General features: G+C 36.5%; 1 protein-coding gene across 4 annotated transcripts in view; it reads left to right on the plus strand.

The window, feature by feature from the left end:
* The window catches only part of rfc1 (replication factor C (activator 1) 1), a 62,638-nt gene that overhangs the window by 10,323 nt on the left and 25,324 nt on the right, over positions 1–26,991 (plus strand). For all 4 annotated transcript variants that reach the window (XM_028801972.2, XM_051927380.1, XM_051927382.1 and 1 more), the window contains 9 exons: positions 3,114–3,355; positions 9,972–10,049; positions 13,919–13,996; positions 16,680–16,773; positions 17,096–17,367; positions 17,510–17,617; positions 18,804–18,983; positions 22,079–22,183; positions 26,102–26,447. In XM_028801972.2, coding sequence (XP_028657805.2) covers positions 3,114–3,355; positions 9,972–10,049; positions 13,919–13,996; positions 16,680–16,773; positions 17,096–17,367; positions 17,510–17,617; positions 18,804–18,983; positions 22,079–22,183; positions 26,102–26,447 — 1,503 coding nt within the window. The remainder of the gene's footprint in view (positions 1–3,113; positions 3,356–9,971; positions 10,050–13,918; positions 13,997–16,679; positions 16,774–17,095; positions 17,368–17,509; positions 17,618–18,803; positions 18,984–22,078; positions 22,184–26,101; positions 26,448–26,991) is intronic.

Consider the following 26,991-nt stretch of genomic DNA (forward strand, 5'->3'; position numbering starts at 1 on the left):
TGCACTAACTATAATCTAGGAGAAAGATGCATAGAAAGACAAATACTCATTCTAATTAAGTTACCTTTTAAAGTTAACTAAGTAAATACAAGATAAGGTGTTAAAATTTAGTGTTAGTATTTTGAAAGGATTTAGTGGCTTGCAGACCATATTTTGGTGAATCAAATAGACAATAGAAATTACCCAAGTGAAGCTTCAGCATTTTAGGATAACGAAAAAGGATTAGGCCACTTTCTGTACTCTTTTAAAGACTAGTTTGGGATGTTACTTTTCTAAATCCAAGAAATTGATCAAGGTACTCTAATAAATAGTATTTGATGTCATAACAGGCTTTGTTCTGAATCTGCTGTCTGTCAGGTTTTTTTTTATTTATTTTTTTTTAAAAAAATCAGTGCTAAGAACACAGTTGTTGAATCTGTCTCTCCATACTGAAGTAGGCTATGTAGGCTCATCCAGCTTCCAGGGCAAGACTGCTTAGCACAAGAAACCATTTTGGCAAAGCCTTGACCAGAAAAGAAAGTGTATAATTTGTCCCTGCTTATCCAACCAGTCCTATAATGCTTTTTTATTTTGCCTACTTCTGCCCTTCTCATTGACCAGATTCATTTTGGGTGCTATGATTTCTTTATATAGGGCCCCATTTTCCTCACCTTTTCAAGAGATGCTGGATTGTATGGCAATTTATCTTTGTGTGTGATCTGTATTGTTTAGATTTAATACTGGTTATTTCTACCCTCAACTGTGAGAACTGTAACTGTTCTAAATGGTAGCCTGTTAAAGTTTTTCATCAGCTCTAATAGCAAGTTTTCATTTAGTCCCAGTATGGGGATTCGTAGGTACTGGTGTCCAGTACGGATTTTGTGATTTCTTTGACTCATAGGATTATAGACAGCTTCTGTAAGAGGACTCTTGCCTTGGTGAACTACAGCAAAGTAAAGTAAATTACTTGGAAACATTATATGTTAAAAATGTAGAAAGAGGCCAGAATTAAATAGAGTTGAAACACTGCATGGGTTAGACTTCCTGCGTTAAGCTGCAATCATCAACAAGACATGAATCAAAATCAGTAAAAAGTATAATTATGTAACCAGAAAGAGAACATGTAGATTAAGATCACTTTTTGATCGTTGTTCACAAGAGTTAAATAATAATAAAACATTTTATTTATATAGCGCCTTTCCCATGCTCAAGGCACTTTAGTTCTTTACCTATATGCCATCCTCCTAACTCCTCCACAGCAGGCATCAAATTCTTGCAGTTATTGAGTGAAAATGAGGAACAGCTGCTTAAATGACACATACGTTCTTCCTTAGTCCTAAAATCTTGAGTGCCCTTCCTCCTTTTGTGTTTCCACATTCTTGTCTTCCTAATATCTATAACCTATTAGCTTGACAACACTTACTGATTGAGTGTATAATAATCACAATAATAATACATTTTGCTTATGTAGCATTTTTCCCATGTTCAAAGCACTTTATATTTATAAGCATTGTAATATTGTATACTGCCAAGTGTACCCCATTCTGCCAAAGGTAGAATAAAGTGTAGGTGCAGTCTTGAAATAAAAATTTCAGTGACTAAACATACCACGGGGAGGAACTTTGCATATCTGTGCTAAGTCCTAAATGTGCTTCTGAGAGACATGTCTCTAATAAAGTGCAGAGGAGGTCACAAAGTACTCTTCCCCAAGGAGAAAATTTTGGAACAAAACAAAGCCTATGAACCTTTCTCTATAGTTGGACAATCTGGCAGAACTAGATTCAATGGGAATGATTGTATATACAGTATCTGGGGGACCAATGCACATTCAGCTTACTATGTTAGATTTCCTTTATCCAATTTCAGACAATCTTAAATTCAGCAGGAACCACATATTAGTCCGGATTGGGTCTGTAGATTACCTTGGGTGGCCCTGTTGATTTAAATTTAAAATACTCCATATCATTCAGTAACTCAAATTGTTTTCTACACTTAACCACCAGAAGTGAAGACCAAATCTAAAGGGGTTGGTTTCTTTCCATGTTTTCTCTAATCACTCGTTAAGCCTTATAATTGTTGAGTACTGCTTGAAGAATTAAAGTCTGTCATTTTATGTGAAAAAATGTAAAAATTGCACCATGAATAATCCATTTGTTCTGCATCCATTCTACTTAGTTCATTATAATTTGATTATGCTGTCTATATGCCTTAATCCAGACCAGATTGCATAATATTTTTTGCTATTATATACTTTTATAGTATTTAAATGTTGATTGTTGTGTCCTTGCTTTAATGTTTATAATGTTGACCTTACACTTAATGTCTCAAAGTACAGTTTCATAAGGAAAACAGAGCAATTATAAAGGTATTATAAATTTCTTTATGTGCAGTGATCATGTGTTTGAGTACAAATGTTACAAAACTCATACACACACACATAGCTAAAAGGTGTTAGTCCTTTTTTCAAAAATATTTAGACCTAAAGTTGAATTTGAAAGTGAAACTTAGAACATCAGAGATAATAAAAGTTCTCAGTACACAAGTTACACTATTTCACATTGGCAGCAATTGTATATGTAAAAAAAGTGCTCTAACTGCACAAAGACTGAAAATACTCTACAGTAAAAATTTGTTGTCTGAACTCAAGGGAATCATTTTTGATTTTTTTATATAAAAAAAATTACACTTAAAAATTCAACAAAATGTTTTCAAACTAATAATGCACTCAGTGTCATAAAATTAATGAGAAGGGAAATTAAAATGTTCAAAAAAAAAAAAAATTAACTTGATGGACTATGGTCGGAATTCTGACCATATGCCAGTTACGGTTGGCAAATAGCTACAATCCTTTAAAAAAAATTAAAGTAACAAAAAATAAAGACTGATAAAGGTTACAATACACAATAGTAAGCCTACATTTTATGAGTCATATAAATATATATAAATAAATATATATGGCTGTGTTAGCATGCATATGTGTATAAACATAAGGTGAGAGAGAGGGAAAGCAGATGACATCGACAATCCCCAGTCATATATTTTCAAAACAGTATATAAATACTTTTTTTAGTTATTAGTTAACACAATTTCTACTGGAAATTATTAAGTGTATGTGATATCACATTTTGTTTCAGATGAAGAAGACACTTTTGAAACTTTGAAAAAAACACAGATTCCCCAAAAAAATGGCTTAGGTGCAAACAGCCTTTCTGGAACAACAAAAATGCAAGCTTCGAAGCCCAAGGAGACTAAACCTATAGCCCATAAAATGCAAAGTCCTGCCAAATTTTCTCCTACTTCAGTACTTGATTACTTTGGGAACAGTTCTGTGCAACGCTCTGACAAAAAGCTTGTGGCAAGTTCAAAGAGAAAAGCGGTATGTACAGATACACTAATTTTTTTGTAACATTTCAGTTATTTTCTGCTTTTTTCCTGTATATCATACTTCATTAAACTCCCAAGTATTTACTTTTTAAACATATTTGTGTAACGTTTCTCTGGGTTCTTAATGCTTATTTATATATGGGGCGGAGTGGTGGCTCTGAGGCTAAGGATCTGCGCTGGTATCCCGAAGGTTGCCGGTTCAAATCCCCGTCAGTGCCAAAAAGAGACCCTACTCTGTTGGGCCCTTGAGCAAGGCCCTTAACCTGTAATTGCTCCAGGGGGCGCTGTACAATGGCTGACCCTGCACTCTGACCCCAAGGGGTATGCGAAAAAAACTAACAAACACTGTTGTAAGTCGCTCTGGATAAGAGCGTCTGCTAAATGATGTAAATGTAAATGTAAATATCTCAGCAACTACCTGTAATGATAATGAAATTACTAGCCGTGTTATCTGACTATTTTTCTGTATACAATATACCCCTACCAGGGCCTTTATTATTAGTTCACCAGAACTCTTTGCTCTTGACCATGCTACATACAATTGCTCATGTGTAAAACATTCCTGCTGTAGATCACTTGTTGCTTTTCCTAGTGATTTAGGTTGATGTTCATTGCAAAACACAATTTTGGAGGAAACTGTGTTCTTTAATTTTAAATAAAATTTTAATTAGTAGGAATAATCAGGATATTGGAGATATATATATATGTATATAGTAATTGTTAATATTGCCCAGCACTACAGCATGTCTTACTAAGTCAGTGGCATTATGGTTTGAGACAAATTTCATCATTACGTAAATGTTATAAAAAATCAATCTTGTCATTGAAAAAATATTGTCCCGCGTTTTCTAAAACACTTAATGTTCACAACATTGAGCCATTCTTGTCTTCTATCCACTTCTTATGTATTATGAAGTGCATTTATTTTATACTAGAAGCATACTGGTGTTGCAAGGGTAAGTCATTTTAAGATGTAGTCCATTTGTCTGCTAGTCAAGCTTTAGTCTGTTCTGGTTGCTCTGAGCCATCAGGTGGCTCTTTCAAAAAAAATGTACCCCTAAGGTCAAAGTTTTGAGTTGAGGCATTGTCTATGATCTTCCACTGATCAAATGAGGGAGGTGTGCAAATTTTGTTAGAGATTGGTCCAGTGTTGTGGATTTAGCTATTTATATTAGATTATTTTATTGTCTGAAAGCATATCTTTTAATTTTCTTTGAATTTTCCAGTACCATCTTTTGCATTCTGTAATTTAAATAAAAAATAATTTATACCATATAGTGACTAATAATCTAATTTTTTTATTTGTTCACATATATCTTGCTCCTGCGCAACTATTTGGATGTGAATTTAAAATTATCAAATTATTTGAAAGCATGTCACAAATGTTCTATGAAATTGCTCTGTTCCAGTATGTACTATCCATTCCATTAGAAAATACAATCCTTGAATCCCACATCTAATTACATAAGGTCAAACAATAAATGGAGGAAGATAATGAATTGATTTTATTTCTGAGTAATGACAGGCTGAAAGGATGAGTAAACCATTTCATTAATAAGTTTTCCCTACATATAATAATCTGCTTCTTTTTAATTAGTAGTGAAGAACCACAGAAACCATATGGCTCTCCTTGGGAAAGTGTGTGTTAGAATAAGGGGATATATGCTTGCATAGACAAAACTGAAAAATAAGATACAACTGTGGAATGCTGACATTTTGAGCTGTTTTTGATGCTATTTTAGCTGTGGATGGTAGCACAGTTAATGTTTATGCATAATGCTACTTATGAGATTTTTTAGTTTATTTTTTATTTTTTTGTTATTTTCTAATTTTATCGATTTTGGTTTTTATTTATTTTTATTTTTTTCCAAGCAAATAACTGTTAGTTTTTGTCTCATTTTTTAGTTTTGTGTTACTTGTCAAAAATGTCCACAATGACAAAGTTGTGTAAGTGTAAAAGCATAGTTTTCTTTAAAGTTGTCAAATAACATGTCAGTACTGACAGTTTTACTGTCTGTGACAGGATTACATTTTCTCATAATAATGTGACAGTTTAAGGCTACCAGTATAATCAAAATATGCAAGAATCAAATAAGTGTGCTCTGATGTCATTTGTTACTTTAACCAGCAACAGGTTTATATAGATTATGTTAATTTCAAAGTGTTTTAATTTTTATTAGTGAGATTTCCTTTGTGAGCAATAAGATCACTGCACACATTTGCTCTTATATTTATTTTTTTGATATTTGCTGATGCTGATGTCATCTACCAATTTGTAAACTTTAACAGTGTATTTTTTTCAGGAAATTCTTAATCTGGCAATTGAGATTGCTTAATGATACACATCAAATATCCAGTTATGAAACAATATCTGAAGTTACACAGAACATGCAAATTCCATAATGCACTGACTAGGTTAGCAATCAAACCTGAACTCGTGGCACTGTGTAATAATAATAATGTATAAATAATAATGTATAAAGAGTGTCATTTCTACATGGTGTTACTGAACTGTATACAAATAGTCTTAAATTAAAGTCTGCAATGTACACTATAAACACGTCTGAATTGTTGAATTTGTAATTTTAAACTGTGCAGCAGATTGTTAAATCTAGGAAAAATGTGTTTTTGTCCCAAACATTATGGAGGACACTGTTTATTTCACCTTTACCATGCCCAGAGCTTTTCACAAATATTCAAGTGAATACCAGAGGATTAAAAGTAAAGACATTAATAACAAAGGATAAAAATTAATATTAGACTTTAAGTACCAAATAGGTAGCTGAATGTCAATGTTCTGAATTAGATTAAAAAACAAGCAAGAAAAAAAAAGAAATCCATGAATAAATAACAATTTGGGTACATGTATATGTAGGAAAATAAATATTAATTTTGCAATCAACTGCAATGATAAACAATGAATAGGATTAAGAGTGAATTTCATTATCAGTTTTACAGCCGTACTCTTGATGGACATCTACCATTCAAATAGCTATTCGTTTGTGGTTCTCGCCAAGCTCTGTGCTGCTGGAAAGTACACACTCAGATGAGTCAAGCAAACACCTGAAGTTTTTTTTTTTTTGTTTGTTTCTGCATGACATATCAAGATTGCAGTCTACAATAAATCGGGTAGTTCTGGAGCTTTACTGCTGACAAGCTGAATGATAAGCACAATGTAGTGGTGGGGTCTGACACAGAAAAAGATCATCCGATGTCACCAGGAGACACACCGCTTATAGTGTTTAGAGATAGAATCTGTGCAGCTGACTAAAGGAGTACCCCATTTATCTCATGTTGCAAACACATGCCACTGAGCTAGAGACTGTGGGTCACAGCTTCTTACCAAAAAACAAATCTTCGAACTAAAAGGAATTGGCGATAAGGGTGAGATTTGCACTGTGGACGGATGGAGTGTAGTGGTGAAGCTGCCTGAGATGGTGGGGACTGGCACAGAGAAAGATCAGCTGACGTCACCAGGAGGTGCATCACTCACGGCTCAGAGATAGGCTCTGCATGGCTGACTAAAGGAATTTTTCCATTTAGTTCATGCTGCAAGTGCTCGCCTCTGAGTTGGAGACTGCAGGTTTTATGCCTTGCTTTTGACGGCTCACTTCAGAACAAATCTTCATACTAAAAGGAATTGGTGACAAGGGTAGGATTTACACTGTGGATGGATGGAGTATACAGTAATCCCTCCTCCATCGCGGGGGTTGCGTTCCAGAGCCACCCGCGAAATAAGAAAATCCGCGAAGTAGAAACCATATGTTTATATGGTTATTTTTATATTGTCATGCTTGGGTCACAGATTTGCGCAGAAACACAGGAGGTTGTAGAGAGACAGAAACGTTATTCAAACACTGCAAACAAACATTTGTCTCTTTTTCAAAAGTTTAAACTGTGCTCCATGACAAGACAGAGATGACAGTTCTGTCTCACAATTAAAAGAATGCAAACATATCTTCCTCTTCAAAGGAAACAGAGGAAAGCAAACAAATCAATAGGGCTGTTTGTTTTTAAGTATGCAAAGCACCGCCGGTACAAAGCTGTTGAAGGCGGCAGCTCACACCCCCTCCGTCAGGAGCAGGGAGAGAGAGAGAGAGAGAAACAAAGTCAAAAATCAATACGTGCCCTTTGAGCTTTTAAGTATACGAAGCACCGTGCAGCATACTTAAAAGCTGCACACAGAAGGTAGCAACGTGAAGATAATCTTTCAGCATTTTTAGACGAGCGTCCGTATCGTCTAGGTGTGCGAACAGCCCCCCTGCTCACACCCCCTACGTCAGGATCACAGATAGTCAGCGCAAGAGAGAGAGAAAGAAAAGTAAGTTGGGTAGCTTCTCAGCCATCTGCCAATAGCGTCCCTTGTATGAAATCAACTGGGCAAACCAACTGAGGAAGCATGTACCAGAAATTAAAAGACCCATTGTCCTCAGAAATCCGCGAACCAGCAAAAAATCCGCGATATATATTTAAATATGCTTACATATAAAATCTGCGATAGAGTGAAGCCGCGAAGCGCGATATAGCGAGGGATCACTGTAGTGGCAATGTCGTGGGAGGTGCAATGCTCACAGTACACTAGTAGTTGCATGCATAATTAGCCATGCTGTGCTATGCAAGAGGCTGCTCCACCACACAGGGATCATTGTTACATATCCACTGCCAGGACCCACAATGCTGTCAATATATATATACATATACACATCCACATATATATATATATATATATATAATATATATACACATACATACATACATACATACACACATATATATATACACATACAGACACATATATATACATATACATATTTACATATCTACATATATATATATACACAAATATACATATCTACATACATACACATCTATCTATCTAATAGATATATATATATATTGTCAGTTCAGCACTCCGGTTAGAATATGACCAAGCCTTGCAAGCTTACTGTTAAGAATGCAACGTATGGTTGTACAGGAGAAAAGCAATCTTGCCTCAAATCAATAGCAACCTTTTGTAGGTCTATGAACTTAATTTAAACTTTAGGTTTACACGGTGCTCTGTTTCCATAGTACCTGCACTCATGAATATATCTGTATGTGTCAATCGCTGAAATCCCCGCGCTTGGCACCGGCGAAGTACTGCTTTTAAATTTTTATTAAGAAGAAAAGAAAACCTTTTTAAATTGAGGTAAAATATACCACTAACAATTTAAGGATCTGTTTTTTTGTGTAGCTGACTTCACACAGCCTCTCCGCTGTTTTATAAACGAACGTCATATAAGGTCTTCCTTTTTTGTTGCTTCGCCAACGGAAGCAGCCTTTTTATTTAATCCTGTTTTTATGATTGTTCTGTTTGTATACCAGTTTGTCAGTTCAGCACTCCGGTTGTAATATGACCAAGCCGTGCAAGCACACTCTTGAGAATGCAACGTATAGTTGTACAGGAGAAAAGCAATCTTGCCTGAAATCAATGGCAACCTTTTGTAGGTCTATGAACTTAATTTAAACTTTAGGTTTACACGGTGCTTTCTTTCCGAAGTACCTGCACTCATGAATATGTCTGTATGCGTCAGTCGCTCAAATCCCCGTGGTTCGCACCGGCGAAGTTCTGCTTTTAAATTTTTATTAAGAAGAAAAGAAAATCTTTTAAAATTGAGGTAAAATATACCAATAACAGTTTGTTAAGGATCTGTTTTTTTGTGAAGCTGCCTTCACTCGAGTGATCACTTCGAGCTTTAAGCCTGAGAAATCACCCCGTAAATGCACACGTTTAATTGCACATCTGTTAATATGTATGCTTACACAGTATTAAAAGACACTCAACAATTACACAGTATTAAAAGACACTCAACAATTAACGTCATTTACCTTCGTTCCCGCGTTTGACTCGGGCTGTAAATCTCTTCCTTGTTTTCACTTCACGTGATTACGTAGGAGGCGTAATACATGATGACGAGATACGTGACTCCGCCTCCTCCATTAGAGTATATGGAGAAAAAACAGGTTCCAGTTATGACCATTACGCGTAGAATTTCGAAATGAAACTTTTGTAAGTAAGCTGTAAGGAATGAGCCTGCCAAATTTCAGCCTTCTACCTACACGGGAAGTTGGACAATTAGTGATGAGTGAGTCAGTCAGTCAGTGAGGGCTTTGCCTTTTATTAGTATAGATATAAAATAAAGCATGCAAGGTGGAAAACCTGCTGAAATTCTGTTCCGGTCATGTCATCAAGTATGTTCAAAGGAGATCAGCAACAATCTTATGGTATGCGTACATGAATGTTTTGTTTTGTGCATGGCTCCTACAGCTTTGTGATGTCATGCTGGTTTTGATTACCAAAAGTTTGCCAAAGCCCAGCCACACATCAATTTCCAGGACAACATTCAGTAGACAAGGTTCACAGTGAAACGTGTTTTTTGCATACAAAAAAACGCTTTGGCAAACTTCTCCCATCAATACTACGTAATTGGTACAAATCTTATATTTTAAAGTCTTTTCTGCATTTATTTCTGTTGTCATGCTGTTGAATGTACAGAGTACTTTTATGCATCTTTTATGTTTACTCTAGATTTCTTATAAAATGTTTGGTGTTATACTTACTTTTGCAGACTGTGGGGAGCACTGATGACTCCACTCATGAAGATGAAGCAATTGCCCGTCAACTTCAAATGGAGGAGGATGAAGAGGTGGGAATCTTTTTTGTTGTATATTTAATTCTATTTTCTTTTGAATTGATCTCTTCTCTGACTTGCCAGGGAAATCTGAATATATATACGAGGGGGGACCCAAAAATAACCGGAATTTTGTTGTTGTTAGGTTGGTACTTGTAGTACGTGGTTGGGGCGATCTAGTTACACTTCTCACAAGTCAGTCTGCCAAGTGCCATCAGTCTGGAAGGTTGTGCTTGTGTTCAGTGAATTTTTTTATAAAAGTAGGTTGTGCAACAGTGTGAGAAGGAAACACCCTGATTTGTGGGAGTCGGGCAATTGGTTCTTTCATCTTGACAACGCTCCATCTCACACTGCTCTCAGCATTCGCCAGTTTTTGGCAAGAAACGCTATGACAATCCTGAACCACCCACCCTACTCACCGGATTTAGCTCCGTGTGATTTCTTTTTGTTCCCTTGGATGAAAAAAGACTTGAAAGGAAGACGTTTTGCTGACGTCGAAGAGGTAAAACAAGAAACGACCAAAGCATTAATGGGCATTACTTCAGATGAATTTAAAAAATGTTTCGAACAATGGAACAAACGGTTAGATAAGTGTATTTCCGCCAATGGAGAGTACTTTGAAGGAGACTAATTGTAGTTTGTACAGAAAATTAAATTAAACACGTTTTAAAAATATTTCCGGTTATTTTTGGGTCCCCCTTCGTATTCCAGTGTCGATATTGTGTATGAGAAGTGAAAGCACTGTTCCTTCCATCCAGTAGGCATTGAAAAATATTGAGATGTACTGTACTGTAGATAATAAACTGTTTTCTTTGCCAGTGGTGTAAACTCTTGCCTTTTTCCTATTAGTATTCTGTTTAGAAATTGTACTAAATTTTTAAAAATTAATAGTTCAACACCTTTTAAAACCTGCTTTTCCTTAGTTTTGAAATATTTCAAATGTATGATTTCTTTGTTTACAGCATAATGAAAAGGTAATTGATTCCTTTGTTTCATGCAGAGTTGTCTGTTGTGATGGTTTATGGTAAAACTTTTCAAATTTTCACTTACTAGAGTGAATGAATTCGAAGCACAACAGTAAGGATCAGTACATTAAACAGTCATAAGGTACAGTGTTTGACCCAGGTGCTGAGTACTTTACTATCCATGGAGCACTGTAGGTTAAGATAACGCAATACAATGACTCCTCTTTTTTTAATGCAGTAATTAGCTGCCAGATAAACATGATCAAATGATTTTGAAGGTGACACCTTAGTTTGGAAGATGGCTCAGTTAGTTGTGTGTTACTGTGATAGTTAATACTTCTGTAAATGCACATACAATTGTAAGAGAATTGGATTGGTGAATGGCACTGGTGCCTGCCTCAGCAGCATTGGGCACAAGGCAGGAAACCATTCCTTCCTTTCTTCTGTTGATAGAACATGCACACACAAGACTGGAAATCCTAATATGATTTTATGCAATTATATAACAGTTCTTATTGCAAAACTAATCATATTACTATATATGTGAGTTAATCTTTTTGTTTATCGAAATATGAACAGTAAAATTAGTATTAGCTGATAATGATGGAGACAATTGGTTATAATGACATTGGTTATAATGAAGGTTTTCTGGAAATGCCTGTGTGGTACCACCAACAACAACATTTATTTATATAGCACATTTTCATACAAAAAGTAGCTCAAAGTGCTTTACATAATGAAGAAAAGAAAAATGAAAGACAAAATAAGAAATTAAAATAAGACAACATTAGTTAATATAGAAAAGAAGTAAGGTCCGATGGCCAGTGTGGACCATCAATGTTAATTAGCATAATGGTAATGTTTAAGATGTTGGGATGCTATGTATTCAAAAAATGATATTTTAATAACTTTTAAGGCACTTTAGGAAAATTACTGAAAGCCAACTAACTATTAGAAAAATACTGCTTTTAATATTTTCTGATTCCATCTGTATAGCATATTGTTAGGACCAAGTATGATGTGAAACAAGCATTTGTGAAACCTTATTTCAGTTTGCAGGATTAGTGTCCTGACTTCTCGTATACTTGCTGCCTGTCTTTGAAATTCAGTTTAATCTTGGCAGAATCTATAGTGAAGACCTACATATTCATTTGAGTTAAAATGCCAGCATTCTTTTTGATATTTTCCTGCAGTGATTATTTACATGATAATAATGTCTGAATTTGTCCTTTTACTATTTTGTATACAGTAATCCCTCCTTGATTTTGGGGGGGGGATTGCATTCCAGACCCCCCCCCCCCCCCCCCCCCCCATAAAGGTCAAAATCCGCGAAGTAGAAACCATATGTTTATATGGTTATTTTTATATTGTCATGCTTGTGTCACAGATTTGCACAGAAACACAGGAGGTTGTAGAGAGACAGGAACTTTATTCAAACACTGCAAATAAACATTTGTCTCTTTTTCAAAAGTTGAAACTGTGCTCCATGACAAGACAGAGATGACAGTTCCATCTCACAATTAAAAGAATGCAAAAATATCTTCCTCTTCAAAGGAGTGTGCGTCAGGGGCAGAGAATGTCAGAGAGAGAGAGAGAGAAAAAAGCAAACAAAAATCAATGGGTGCTGTTTGGCTTTTAAGTATGTGAAGCACCGCCGGACAAAGCAGCTGCAAGGATGTACAATGTAAAGGTAGTCTTTTAGCATTTCTTAGAGGAGCGTCCGTATCCTCTAGGCCAGTGTGTGAACAGCCCCTCTGCTCACACCCCCTCCGTCAGGAGCAGAGAATGTCAGAGAGAGAGAGACAGAGAAAAACAATCAAAAATCAATACGTGCCCTTCGAGCTTTTAAGTATAAGCTTACTTAAAAGCTGCACACAGAAGGTAGCAACGTGAAGGTAATCTTTCAGCATTTTTAGACGAGCATCCGTATCGTCTAGGGGTGCGAACAGCCCCCCTGCTCACACCCCCTCCGTCAGGAGCAGAGAATGTTTTCTTTTCTATCTCTCTCTCTCTCTCTCTCTCTCTTGCTCTGACAATCAAAAATCAATACGTGCTGTTTGATCTTTTAAGTATGTGAAGCGCAGTGCGGGAAGCATATTGCTTGATAAAGCAGCCATATGTAAGCCCAGCAAGGAAGAGAGCAATGTGAAGGTAATCTTTCAGCGTTTTTTGAGGAGTGGCCGTATCCTCTAGGGGTGCGAACAGCCCCTGTGCTCACAATATAGTTGAGGAGTTTTATTTAATACGTAATACGTGCTCTGGTTGGGTAGCTTCTCAGCCATCTGCCGATCGCGTCCCTTGTATCAAATCAACTGGGCAAACCAACTGAGGAAGCATGCAAAAAATCTGCGATATATATTTAAATATGTTTACATATAAAATCCGCGATAGAGTGAAGCCGCGAAAGTCGAAGCGCGATATAGCGAGGGATTACTGTACTGTTCGTATTCCTAACTGTGTTTAGTTGTCAGTATAGTGTTTTATTCACTTTATAATTTAGTTATATTTTGTTATCCTAATCAACAAGACATGTCACATTGGTTTAGTTGCTTCTGGGGTGAGTTGACACCTGACCATTGAGATTCAAAATAGCATTGGTTTGTCTGACGAAAATGATTATTTCAAACATGTTTAATGATATTTTGTTCAAAGGGGTACATGATGGTTTAGTGGTCAGTGCAGTAGTCTGATAAATACCAGGATACCGATTTGGTTTTTGGCAGATTTTTCTTGGCAAGTTCCACTATCCCTAATACGTCCTAGCCGTGTAACTCCGATTGGTTTGTCCCATTTGCTGTTCTTGCCTTGTGGGAGGACAGAGGTTCTGGCGCTCAATCATCCTGTGATATAAAAGCAAGTTTATAAAATACATAATTTTTGTTCAGCATTTGTAAATGTTGTTTTATTATTTACCTATAGTTAGAAAGACAACTTCATGAGGATGAAGATTTTGCAAGAACACTGGCAATGCTAGATGAATCTCCAAAACATAAAAAGGTATAAATTGATTTTTTTGTGTGTGTGAATAGTGAGAACAAATAGTATTGCATAATGAAATAAATGGACAGATAGAACTTTATTTGGAAATGTGTCTTTTCACAGCTGTTCAATTAATAAGTAAACACAAATGTAAATATTACAATAAACACATATATACAAAAAAAAAAACTCAAAAGAAACGTTGGGCTTGGCTTTAGAGATATATATATTTTTATTTATATATTGTATATGTGTATATACTTTGTGTGTGTTTGTATGGAATTAATCATGATTAATTGCATCTAACATTTAAAATAAGTAATCATAAAATAAATACATAAATCATGAAGTAGGTATACACTGAATCGCAAAATTAATGTAGAATAAAAACAAAAGAATTTTTACAAATTTAATGACTTAGTTTAAACTTAAACAATGACCTGAAATCTGACTGTCTAACAAAATGCTACTTGAGCAAGTGCAACCTGAATTTGAATGCCTTCCTAAAGACAAGTTGAAAAGAAGGCAATTAGAAAATGAGGCTAATGTATTAATTCTCAAATTGGTATGGCATATGAGACACAGAAGTGTCAAAGTACAATTAAACAATCAAAATTACTGTAGAGTCTTAATGCACTGCTAAATAATGACTTAATTGAATTAAGCACCTCTTAACACTAGAATTACCAGAGCCTACGAAAAAACTTGTATATCCGGCCCACCTTAAATCGCTTCTTAAATCCGTTCACACCTCTCCGCCAGCATCCTTTGTCCTCTAAATGTGCTGATAAAAGACAAGCTGCCAGCAGCTGGCTATTCCATCCCCCCACCGACTTAGAACGTGAGCGAAGTTTTCCCAGCTCACGCATTGATTGTTTACCTGGGAGTGAAGTGGAGTTTTACAGTGGAAATAACAGATCATTATTCTAAAGTAATCTGTGTAAACACATTGTTAAAACAGAAACTTTTTCATATTTTAGTAATAAATGTTACAAAATGTAGTAGGCATAAACTATAGAATATATAAAGCCCGAGTTCCAAAGATCAAATAAACACTTTCACAACAGCTTCAAGAATGATTCAACAGCTTCTGTGGCGTAGTGCGTTAAGATTTGCCTCTTAACGCAGAGCTGCTTTTCCTTGCCTCACAGACCTGAGTTCGATTCCCCGCTGGGGATGAAGTGTTGCTTTTTTTTTCTTTTCTTTTAAACCTCAAACGGACATAAAATTTATACATTGGTATGCACTGTCAGTTACTGAGATCGTTATATTTTCATGTGGGATGCTCCTTTTCAAATATTTTTTTAACAATTGAGACTGCAATTAACAGGAACAACTGTCCTTATAACTTATTTTTAAGATCCATAACACACAGACAGACAGAGCACTGCGTAATAGAGAGACAGACAGGCAGAGAAGTCACTAGATATAGAAATAAACAGGGAAGCCACGTGTACTGAAAGAAAAAAAGAACAACATGTGCGTTGTCCCTGACTCTCTAAGTAAGATCAGGGGAGGGGTGATGTTAGAGCGCCTGCGCTTATTCAGTGCAGCTGGGACAACGCACAGAGTACGCCTGATGAGCCCAGAATTAGGGCGAAACACGTGTCGCGTACTCTTTGCATTATTTGACAGTAAACTATTTCAACCATATATATATATATATATATATATATATATATATATATATATATATATATATATATATATCTATAACAATATCTATAAATTATTTTTTTAAGGTTGCACCGTATTCTTGTTCTGAAAAACCCCAGTATTTAAAACTAGTATAGTACCAGCATTTTGGTATCTTTGGTACTGGAAGGAAATGTTAGTTTTCCACCCATTCAAGGTCTAATTCCTTATCTGGGGGAAAACTTTGATGTGTTCAAGGTTCCACAGGGAAAAAATACCCTTCGATGTGCTGTAGACTTCACAGTAGAATACCTAGCTGTGAGAATCCGTGTTGGCTCCACACTCCATGTTACTTCCAGTAGCCATTTGAACGCAGAACCATTGATAATGTGCCCTAGGTTGAGGTGGGCAAATGAGGACACACCCAGTCACCAAAGGGATTGGTGCAAAGTGTTTCAGTGCTTTATTCCATAAAGAAAGCATTGTCCAAAAGTGCATTGCTTCACTTATAGTTAATAAATCATCAATAAAATAATGTGCAAAGTGGAGGTTGATATCAATGAATAATCCAATTAAAACAAGGTTAAAATCCCAGGCAGTCCCTTCCTTAAAAACACAAGACCCAATGCCCCTTCCTAAAATCTGGTGTCTCCTCAGCTTATCCCATCAGGGTCTTGCAGGATGCCCACCTGCCAACAGGTTCAGTCATCCCTTTTTCCTGGGTTCGAGTTCCCAGCTGCCAGTTCCTTGGCATCTGTAGGACACCCCCTGAACCCCACTCACCTGCCTCTGCCTGGGAGATGCATGGCGGGGCCACTCATACTCCCCCTGCTAAGCCAATAGGAGCGCCCTTACTGCAGCCCTATACTCAATTGCAAGCCTGCTGCTTACTTCCCTTAGGCATACAGTACTTCTTCTGAAGAAGGTGCCTGAGCTGCCTCGAAAGCTGGGATATTGTAATGTTTTTAGTAAGCCAATAAAAAGTGTCATTTTGTTTGATTTCTCATTGTTCTGTTATTTACATATATTGTTAATCATATTAATAACTCTTAAGTGTCATCTTCAGGTTAAGAGGAACTTAGATGATGAAAAGACATCTGTATCATCATCAACTGGAAAAAGTCCAGATAAACCAGACAAAAAAAATGAAAAATTATCAGGTAAAAATCCTGGGTTTGTTTTATTTGAATGCACATAATATTTCTGCTGAACAATAGTCTCTTTCATGAAAGCTGAAAGTTTCATAATTGATTTTGTTTAATATTTTTGAACGGAATAACTGATTTTAATGCACTAACAATATACATTATTAGTGATGTTTGGTGCAAATACTGGAGCTAAACGTTTTGTAGAATTTTTTTTCTTTGGCACAGAGATTGTGTTGAAGAATGAATTTTCATTTTTCTGTTGTCAGAATCATTTGAATGGCCAGTTTCTAATTAAATAAATTTTTAACGTGCTATAATTTTCTGCCTTTGAAAGCTCAAAAATTAAATTTGGAGCATAGTGCGAGAGAACTGAATAAAACAACTACAGACTCACAGTCCACCATAAAGGAGAAATCTCCCAAAAAGCCCTCACCTGTAAAAGCCAGTGCTAAGTTAGCCCAAATGAAGAGGAAAGAAGAGGCTTCAATCCAGACAGCAAGTATGGATGGAGCTGAATCTACTTCATTTAAATCAAGTTCTGCTTCTCTGAAGGAGGAGAAAACCAGCTGTAAAACGACTGAGAAAATTTCTCCAAAGAAATCTCAGGTAAAAAAGAATTTAAATAATGTAGTTCTAGCATTAAAAAACGGAAGCATTAATACACATGTTCATAAAATGTATTTTTAATTGAGGCATATTTATTTCCAAAGATTTTTGTACCGTGTTTAAACTGTTTATTTATTTATAGTCAAAAAGCCCAGAAGAATCTGCCAGTAAACGACAAAACTACCAGGCATATCGCAACTACCTTAACAGGGAAGGCCCAAGAGCACTGGGATCTAAAGAAATCCCCCAGGTAAGAAATACATTGAATATTTACAGACCTAGTATGAGAATATTGCAGACACACTATGTCCGCCTTGTTTCTGTAAATTTACCATGTATCTGCTCCTCTGGTATTCTCCTGTACATTACATGAAAAAGGAGCCAATAGTTATTAATGGACTAGTTTGCATCATGTGCTGGTTCCACATTAACCTTAGGTTAAAAACAAACTGAAGTTTAAATATCAATTTAGTTATAGCTAAAAACAACAATAAATAGTCCATACAAAATAAAATTATTCTAAACATATAGATTTCATATTTAGCTCCTTTCTGTTTTTTTCTAATGCTAAGCTGGTTTATCCATGTTTTTCTGGTGTCTTAAATTCTACACCCTCTGTGGCATGTTTCATAGTATGCTGTGTGGCGGATGGCTGGAACCCTTACCCGGCCGGGACACCCAGAGCATGGAAGGACTGGAGGAGAGTGTATTTTTAAGAATGTTTCTCCCCCGGACTGACAGAGGGCAGTCCCCTTGGTGTGCAGTGGGGCAACGGGTCATGAGCATGAAAGCTCAACCCTGTTGGGTCTGTGGTCCCTGCTAGGGGGTGCATGGACATTTACAGGACCCTATTTCGCTGCACTTCCGCCACACCCAGAAGTGTGGCCAGAAGAAGCTCGTTGGGCACCTGCTATCCTTCTGGGTGCCCTATAAAAAGGAGCCAGTTACCACCACTCGATGGTCAGAGTTGGGTGGAAAAGGACAAAGCCTGTGGAGGAGTGGAGGTGAATGGACTGGCAGCAAAGAAGAGAAGAATTGTGTTGTGTGTTGGTGATTTGTGTACAGTGTACTTTGTAAATAAACCGGGTATTGTGTTGAACCTGTGTGTATCTGGGATGCCAATATGAAAGCCAGAAAAAAGCTATAAATTTATGAGCAATTCTGAATGTGTGCTGTGCAGTTCGATAAAATATGAAAAATATATACTAAAAATGTTAATTTATTAGTAATTAAAATGTCATCCAGTATCAAGTAGGTTTTTTCATATGTTTTAATACTCAATTTGCAGTTCACAGTACTCATTGTCATGTTTAGGAATTTAAGTGATGTATAGTAAATTAACATATTTAGTGCTGATAACAGTATGTTATTTTTTTATAGATAAGTTATAAAATAAAGGTAATTGCTAAAGTATCAATAAGTGTTTTCCTTTTTAGGGTGCAGATAATTGTTTGGAGGGTTTGACATTTGTGCTCACTGGAGTTCTTGAATCATTGGAGCGCGATGAAGCCAAATCACTGGTAGAGCGCTATGGTGGCAAAGTGACTGGAAACATCAGTAAGAAAACAAACTATTTGGTGCAGGGCAGAGATAGTGGAGCCTCCAAAACTGAAAAGGTAAACTGCTTTTTTTTGCTTGTTCTTTTATAAATTGTTTCATTGTGTGTCAGTGAATCAGGATACCTTTTTTCAGTGTGAAAAAAATGACAAATGCACTCTTTCTTCTGTGCCTTTATGTAGCTATTTATACCTGTGTGTGGGACTTTGTGTACTAATACAACTCAGTAATGCCAGTTGCATTGGAAGCTTAAAATTTGCATTCAGTATATGTGTACCTACAGATGCCCTTTGGTGACCTTGTAATTAGTTTGAGTTCATAAATTCAGATAATTTAATCTGCATAGTATAAATAAATCAGAGAGGAACTTTCATAGATTTGAAGCAAAAGAGCTGGTGTGCTATCTTGTTTGCCTTTTTCTGTTAGTTTATTCTGGAAAGCGTAGTTCAGTTAAAAAAACAAAAAAAGAAAAAAAGGTTTAGTCATAAGTGGCAGCAAAGGGAAACATTTAAAGTAAGTTAACAAATCCAAATGCAGCAATGTTATCATTTTCAGATGTACAGTGGAACCTCGAGATACGATCACCTCTGTATACGAGAAATTCAAAATACGAGGAAAGTATGAGCGAAAAATTCAGATCTAAATGCGAGCATTGGCTCGCGTAACGAGCCACGAGCCAGGCTGTGGGTATAGCTCGCGGCTTAGCGAGGGGGCGTGGTAGCAGTTGCGAGCCGCGATCTGCGGTGTCTGCGTTTCTCACTTAAGTGCACAGGTGGGAAACTGCCCACATCCATGATTGTTCCTGTGGCTGATGGGCTGCAGCTGCCATGTCCTCCCCGCGTATATAGAGAAGTGCGAGCTGGTTAAGGGGGAGAAGAAGTAAAAGAAAAGAGAGGAGAGAGAACGGAGGTTGCGGCAGGCAGGCAGGCGTAGGAAGTCGGTGCGGGAGAGCAAGCGAGTGCAGGCTCGCGTGTAGCTGAACAGGCGAGCCAAACAGCTGAAGCAGGACGGTGTAGAGAAGGTCAGCTGCATTAAGAGTGTCTCGCCTGTTGCAGAGCCCGCAGGTGAGACGCTAACAGAGAAGAAGCACCGGGGATTGTCATCTGTTTTTTAAAGACTGCATCCTTTTGACGTTTTAACCTCGTGTTAAAGGATTGTTATTCTTGTGTATTTTAAACCTCCACTTCACAACTGTTTTAAGGATTATTTATTTAAAGATTTATTGAATGCTCTACTGCACTTTGGACACCTGTTTTGATTCTTTTAATAATCAGTTATATTATTTACCAGTGTTATTTATTAAAGGTAGACTACAGTATATATAATTTATCAGTGTTATTTGTTAGGAAAATTGATTTTTATGTTAATATATTTGGGGTGCGGAACGGATTAACTGGATTTCCATTATTTTCAATGGGGAAGTTTGTTCTAGATACGAGAAATTCGCTATACAAGCTCAGTGCTGGAACGAATTAAACTCGTATCTAGAGGTTCCACTGTATTTATTCAGAGGGGCTACCAGAAGCATGCAAAGGAGGAGTCCATGCCTATGTGCTAGAACTCTTTAACATTATATGTAAAGATATGTTTTGCATAAATGTACTGTCAAGCCTGTAAAACAGATACACTGTAAAAAATACATATGCAAAAACAAGAAAAAAAAGCTAGAAAGTGAAGTTTTTTTTTTGTTTTTGTTTTAAGCAAAAAAATCTCCCAGTATGGTAAAGCAAAATTTACTTGTCAGGATTTCTTAAGCTAAATAATTTTAAAGTAAACATTTTTTGGTAAATCTTACAATAAGAAAATAAAAGAGTTAATGGCTTCATATAAAACAATTTTCAGTTGCTTAGTTTTCATATTTTACAGTAAATTTTGATATTTTGGAAAGACAAATACAGATAAGACTCATAGAAGACAACATATGCACATTTTTTGATAGCTACTTAAATTTTTTGCATTGGCTTCTGTTCTTTACAAATCCAATACATGTTAAATTTCTTACATGAAGCAACTTTCTTGACATGCTTTAAAAGGGAAAGCATTGATTTAACAAAATGAATTTTTTAAATTATCATTTTCTAGTGCAGTTTGGAGCTTTTCCAGAAGGCCATAGGTATGAATAAACAAATAAACAGTCCTATAATGAAAAAATGTGTGTCACAGTTTTGGTGTATGTCTCATGAAATATCACTAAAGTATAGAAAAAGAAACTTTTAACCTAAAGTGTGCACTTCAGGGGATAGTGCTGGTAGATCAAGTTGAAATATCTACTGTTTTAATGTGTAAGTTCATATTATTTTAAAATCACCATGTGTGGTTGCCATGTCTGTCTGTCTGCCTCCCGACATGAAACAATCTGATTCCTAATTGACCAGTTCTTTAAATATGGCACATTTAATTTAAGGAAATTTGTTGGGACACTTTGATTTTCACTGAGATATCTCAAATAGAGTGTGCTGTAGACATTCTGGAAATTTCTCAAGCTCATCTTATCTTAAAACAGATTACATATTCTGTGAGACTTCAGTTACAGATTAGTGAACTATCTCATATTTACATTTTGAGAGGTCACTTCATATTGTGTATTTTGTAGCCTTTTCTCTTTTTACTCATCATACAGCTGCTCATACAGCAAAATTGGATCCCCAGTACAAATTTGTAAAATGTAGGGAGAAACGTACATACCACCCACGATACTGGTAAATCAGTTTATATCCCCTGCTGTGAGAGGTTAGCCATAAAAGTAAAACAACAAAGTAAATGTCACTTATCTAGAAATGAATGTAAGAGGAAGCTAATTATGTAAACATTGCTTTATAAGTGTAAAGTGAACTAAAACTGTATATACTCGGTTTTTATTGTACATGGCATTAAAACAACATCACAACATCATAGGTTCTCCAAAGTAATAGGGTTTATATTTTAACATACATGTATTTCAAATGGATAGCTGTAAACATGTAATTTTTGCTAGCTTAATATATTTTTACCAGCATGAAGAAAATACAAGCATAAAGACAGGAACACTTTTCTTTTTTTGTACTAACTGAATTTCTGATATTGTTTTCCACTTCAAAGTAGCTATACTATTTAAAATATATAAGACATATTATTGTTTTCCATGCAAATTGTTTTAAATGATATGTATTTACAGGCAGAAAGTTTAGGCACAAGAATTCTTGATGAAGATGGTCTTCTCAATCTGATTCGCACATTACCTGGCAAAAAATCAAAATATGAAATAGTAGCAGAAGCTGAGGTAAGTTGGTAAGCTATACATTTTAAGGCAGTGGTTTCTGGAGTGAAAAAATATTAATTTGAAGATTATTGAGAACTCCATTATTTTGTACTGGGTTGAAATATTTGTAATTGTAGTCATTGGAAGTACATAAAGGTAAGAATGCATTTTTCGATAATAATTATGTTCAGGTTACTAGTAATCATATCGTGCTTTACTCACTCAAAATATGAATGCAATGTAGAAAACACTTTAAGGCGGAGGTTATGTTTTCTGTAGCTGCATAACATGATCATTTTGTATGTCGAGCCCCTTGCGATTAATAAATTATCTCTATCTATCTATCTATCGATCTATGTTGATTGTTCAATTTTTAATTTAAGAAAGCCATACAGATATCTAGACCATCAGAGATTTGTATGTCGACACTGCACTTGCACCTTTAGATAAACTCTGTTATAAATATGAAATTCCCTTAACACAATTATTTCTCTCACTATAAGTCAAGCTTTGAAAATGAATCTTTTAAGGCACAAATTCACTAATTCTCTCACTAGTGTCCACACTTGAAGAAACAATGGGTATAGAAAGGAACCTCCCCCTTTGAAAATATTCACATCGTGTTGCTTTATAGCCTAAAATGAAAACACACACACAAAATATTTTTTCAGCTTTATTTATTCAATGCAACCTGTAACATCCAAGTCAAAGATTTAATTGCATGGTCATATATTTTATAAATTAACAGCATTTTGGGTAACAATATTGGCTTATCTATCAAATGTTGTGGGATTTACAGCCCTCTTACAGTACTTTTTAAAGTAATTATCAGATCCATATTACTAAACGAGAATGGTAAACCGGATGGACGCAGGGACATCCGGACATGGGCCGTGGACGTAAAAGACGTACTGCGCAGGCGCCCCCACAAAACCCCCCTTCCAAGCAACGGAAACCGGATGGAAAGCAACGTAAAATAAGAAATGAGGCGCCCATAGCACACAGAAAAAAGGAGTCAGACGCCGGTGCCGCACACAGCGCCGCACGAAGCCCATGGCACACGAAACGGAACACACACAAAGAAGAGAATTGAGACCCACGACACACAAAGCCCCCCTCCAGTAACTGAAATAAGAAATGAGGCGACGCGCCCCTAGAACACCAAAAAGAAAGGAGTCAGACGCAAGCGCCACATAGCACACGAAACGGTACGCACACAAAGAAGAGGATTCAGACCCACGACACACAAACACCCCCTCCACTAATAGAGATAAAAAAAAGTGAGGCAACGCGCCCCTAGCACACAAAAAAAAAAGAGGTCGGACGCGAGCGCCACACAAACCCATTGGACACAAAACGGGACAGACTACGGACATAGCACACGAAACATACACAAAAAGGACGATTCGGACCCACGACCACACTAACATAAATAAGAAATGAGACGCAAAGCCCCATTACTGAACGAACCGTCCGTATTAAACATACGTCATCTGAACACATTCAAATTATGCAGCATAGGTTGATCTCATTACACTGATGCACTATTAACCGTTCAACCACAGAAAAGGCTCCATATTAACAGTGAGTGCGATCCTCCTTATTACTTATCCATATTTCTAACGCTGAAGAACAAACAAGTCATGAATTCACGATCACGGGTACAAAACGATACGGCTCGAGTGACGGGACCAAACACACGAACCCGCATGAAAAAAAACAATACACGTCGGCGCCTACAACGCGCTTCTGAAACCCCGGAAGAAAAAATGTCTCGGCTCCAAAAACGCAAAGCTCAACTAACACAGTTACAGAAACGAGCGCAGATGGACAGACACAATGAACGTAGACGCATGCAGCGCGCGTCTCAAAGTGCTGCATCGAAACAGGCATGGGTTCAAAACGAAACACCTCGAGTCTCAGAGATACAAAAACAGCAGCGAAGGGACAAAAATAAATAAACGCAGACGTCTACAACGCGCATCTGAAATGCCGGAAAACAAGCAGGCAAGGCTCCAAAAAGAGAAAGCTCGACTAACCGACATACAAAAACGGGCAAGGCTCAGTACAAACAATGAACGCCGTAAACTGCAACGGGCTTCTCACACAGCACAGGCAAATCGATTACAGCTCCAGAATAGCACGTCCCAAATCCTGCACATACAACGACGCGCCTCTCAAACGGCACAGACAAAAGATACACGTCAACGACATCAACGACAGACACCTGCTAAACGATTGCGCCAGTTAGCTGACAACGCGTTCAATAATGAGTCCACTATTCATGAAAATTCATTGGGATTAATGAATGTCATTTGCAATCATTGTCATTCACTTAACTTCCCTGAAGAAACAACTGGCAATACAAGTAATGAATTTACACGTTGTTGTCAAAAGGGTCAAATTAGACTGCCTCCTTTACATTCATATCCTGCATATCTACAGAAGCTTCTAACTAACGAAGTACCTGAAAGTAAAAACTTTATGAACTGCATTAGATCCTACAATAGTTCATTTGCTTTTGCATCTAATGGCATCCAGTCACTTACTCAACACCATTGATAAACTTCTACAAACGTTGATGAATAATAATATTCCCTTTGGAGGAAAGGTACTTTTATTAGGAGGAGATTTTACACAGTGCTTAGCTATTGTTCCACATGCCATGCGCTTGGCTATTCTTCTGTCCACCTTAAAATACGCAGACAATTGGCATTGCTTTCAAAAGAGTTACGGAGATATTTGGAACAGCAATCTCATTACACCAAATACCCCTTTTAACACAACGAACTATATTATGTCCAAAAAATATTAATGTTGATCACATTAATAACCAGGTCATTTCATTACTTCCTGGAGAGGCACAGCTCTTTCTAAGCTCTGACAAAGTTGACTCTGATGACGACAATGACCATCTCAATTTCCCCTTAGAATATTAGAACACTATTAACCCAGCCGGATTACCACAACACAATCTTAGCCTTAAAAACGGAACAATAATCATGCTATTAAGAAACCTTAACACTAAACAGGGTTTATGCAATGGTACACGTTTAGTCGTCAACACCATGCCATACAATGTTATTGAAGCAAAACTTCTTACAAGATCACATGCTCACAATACTGTTCTAATTCCTAGAATTGACCTTACAAGTTCTGACCTGGAATTACCTTTTACACTTAAACGGCGACAGTTCCCCATTCAACCTGCCTTTGCCATGACCATCAACAAATCACAAGGACAAACCATGGACAAAGTTGGCATCTACCTCTCTGAGCCCGTTTTTGGACATGGACAACTTTATTTGCTTCCTATATGCGTCATCTACACCTTCACACTATGCTATATCTCATTCATACATCACGCTCTTTGTAATTTCACAACACCAGGGGTTGGCGAGCAAAGCGAGCAGGGGGCAGAGCCCCCTAGTGAGATTATCTATTAATAAACTTGCTATGATTTCTTGTACTACACTGTTTGCATGTTAACTAATATCGTTCATTTGGAAGAATTCTAGTGCACCCTCCAAAACTCAATGGGAAAGCACTGTATTATGTATTACACTGTATTGCTTAGACAAACATCTAGTTTTTTGTGTGGATCTGTGCTAAGTTTTTTTAGAATCTGCGAAGAAGTAATATATGTTATTCAGAAATAAATCTGCTAGGTTTATTCTGCCAGTGTTTTTATTTAAATGCTTATGCTTATTTATTAGTTAGTATGGTAAAGCAACACATATTCCAGTAAGATATCCAAAATCCCTGCTTATACCAGAATGTTAATTTGGTATAATAAAAATGTGTTTTTACCTCAGAAAGTAAACTTTTAAAGGGTGAAACAGATATTCGGGAACCTTTATTCCTCATTCTTTGCCATTACCTTATTGTACTTGCATGTAGTCATTTTATTTAATTGATTTTTTTTCTTTGTAAAAACAGAGCAAGAAATGTAAACAGAAAACTCCTGAAAAGAATGAGAAAACCACACCTGTAAAATCATCTGGAAAGAAAAAAAGAACAACCCCTCTGAAAAAGGAGTCAGAAAAAGCAATATGTTCCTCTCCTAAAGTAAAGAAAAGCCTGTCATTCAAGCAGGAAAAATCTGATATAAACAGTGACACCCCGACTGTAAAGGATGGAGAGAGCCTTCTGTGGGTGGACAAGTACAAACCAACATCACTCAAGTCAATCATAGGTCAGCAGGGGGAGCAAAGCTGTGCTCAGAAATTGATCCGCTGGCTTCGTAATTGGCATCAGAAAAACAGTGGTGAGAAGAAGCCAACAGGTATGTACAGATTTGAAGAGACAGACTGGCATAAAGTTAATCTTCTTCACACCACATGGCAGAATTTATGTAAAGTGCTCTGAAAAGTCAAAGTAAATTTGATATTTATTATTATAGTGAATTTCTAAAAAAAATTCTAAAAACACTACCACTAGTTTTAAAGCCATTTGTTCTAATCAAAAGTATTTCATGAAAACCTCCATATAAGAGCAGATAATGTCCATTAGAATGGGATAGGTTTTTATATTTTCTTTGAAGTTACGAGGAACCTTAGTTAGATATGTGTAGATCAGGAGGCCTCTCTCGTGTTCAATAACATCAGTTTTTAGATTGTGTTTTAGAGAGTGCAAAAGCAGAATCTATAAAGACTGAGCCAGGTTAATGTTAAGATATATTAAACTCAAATCAAATTTTTTAATAAGATGCTTTGATTCAGAGATATCTTAAAATCAATTCTTGTCATTTTGATGTATATCTTTTAAATAGCTTTTCCCATTAATTGTACACCTTGTATATAGCTGGTTGTTTTCCAGACAGAATCTGT

This window comes from Erpetoichthys calabaricus, chromosome 5 (assembly GCF_900747795.2).
Source record: "Erpetoichthys calabaricus chromosome 5, fErpCal1.3, whole genome shotgun sequence".
Taxonomy (NCBI): domain Eukaryota; kingdom Metazoa; phylum Chordata; class Cladistia; order Polypteriformes; family Polypteridae; genus Erpetoichthys; species Erpetoichthys calabaricus.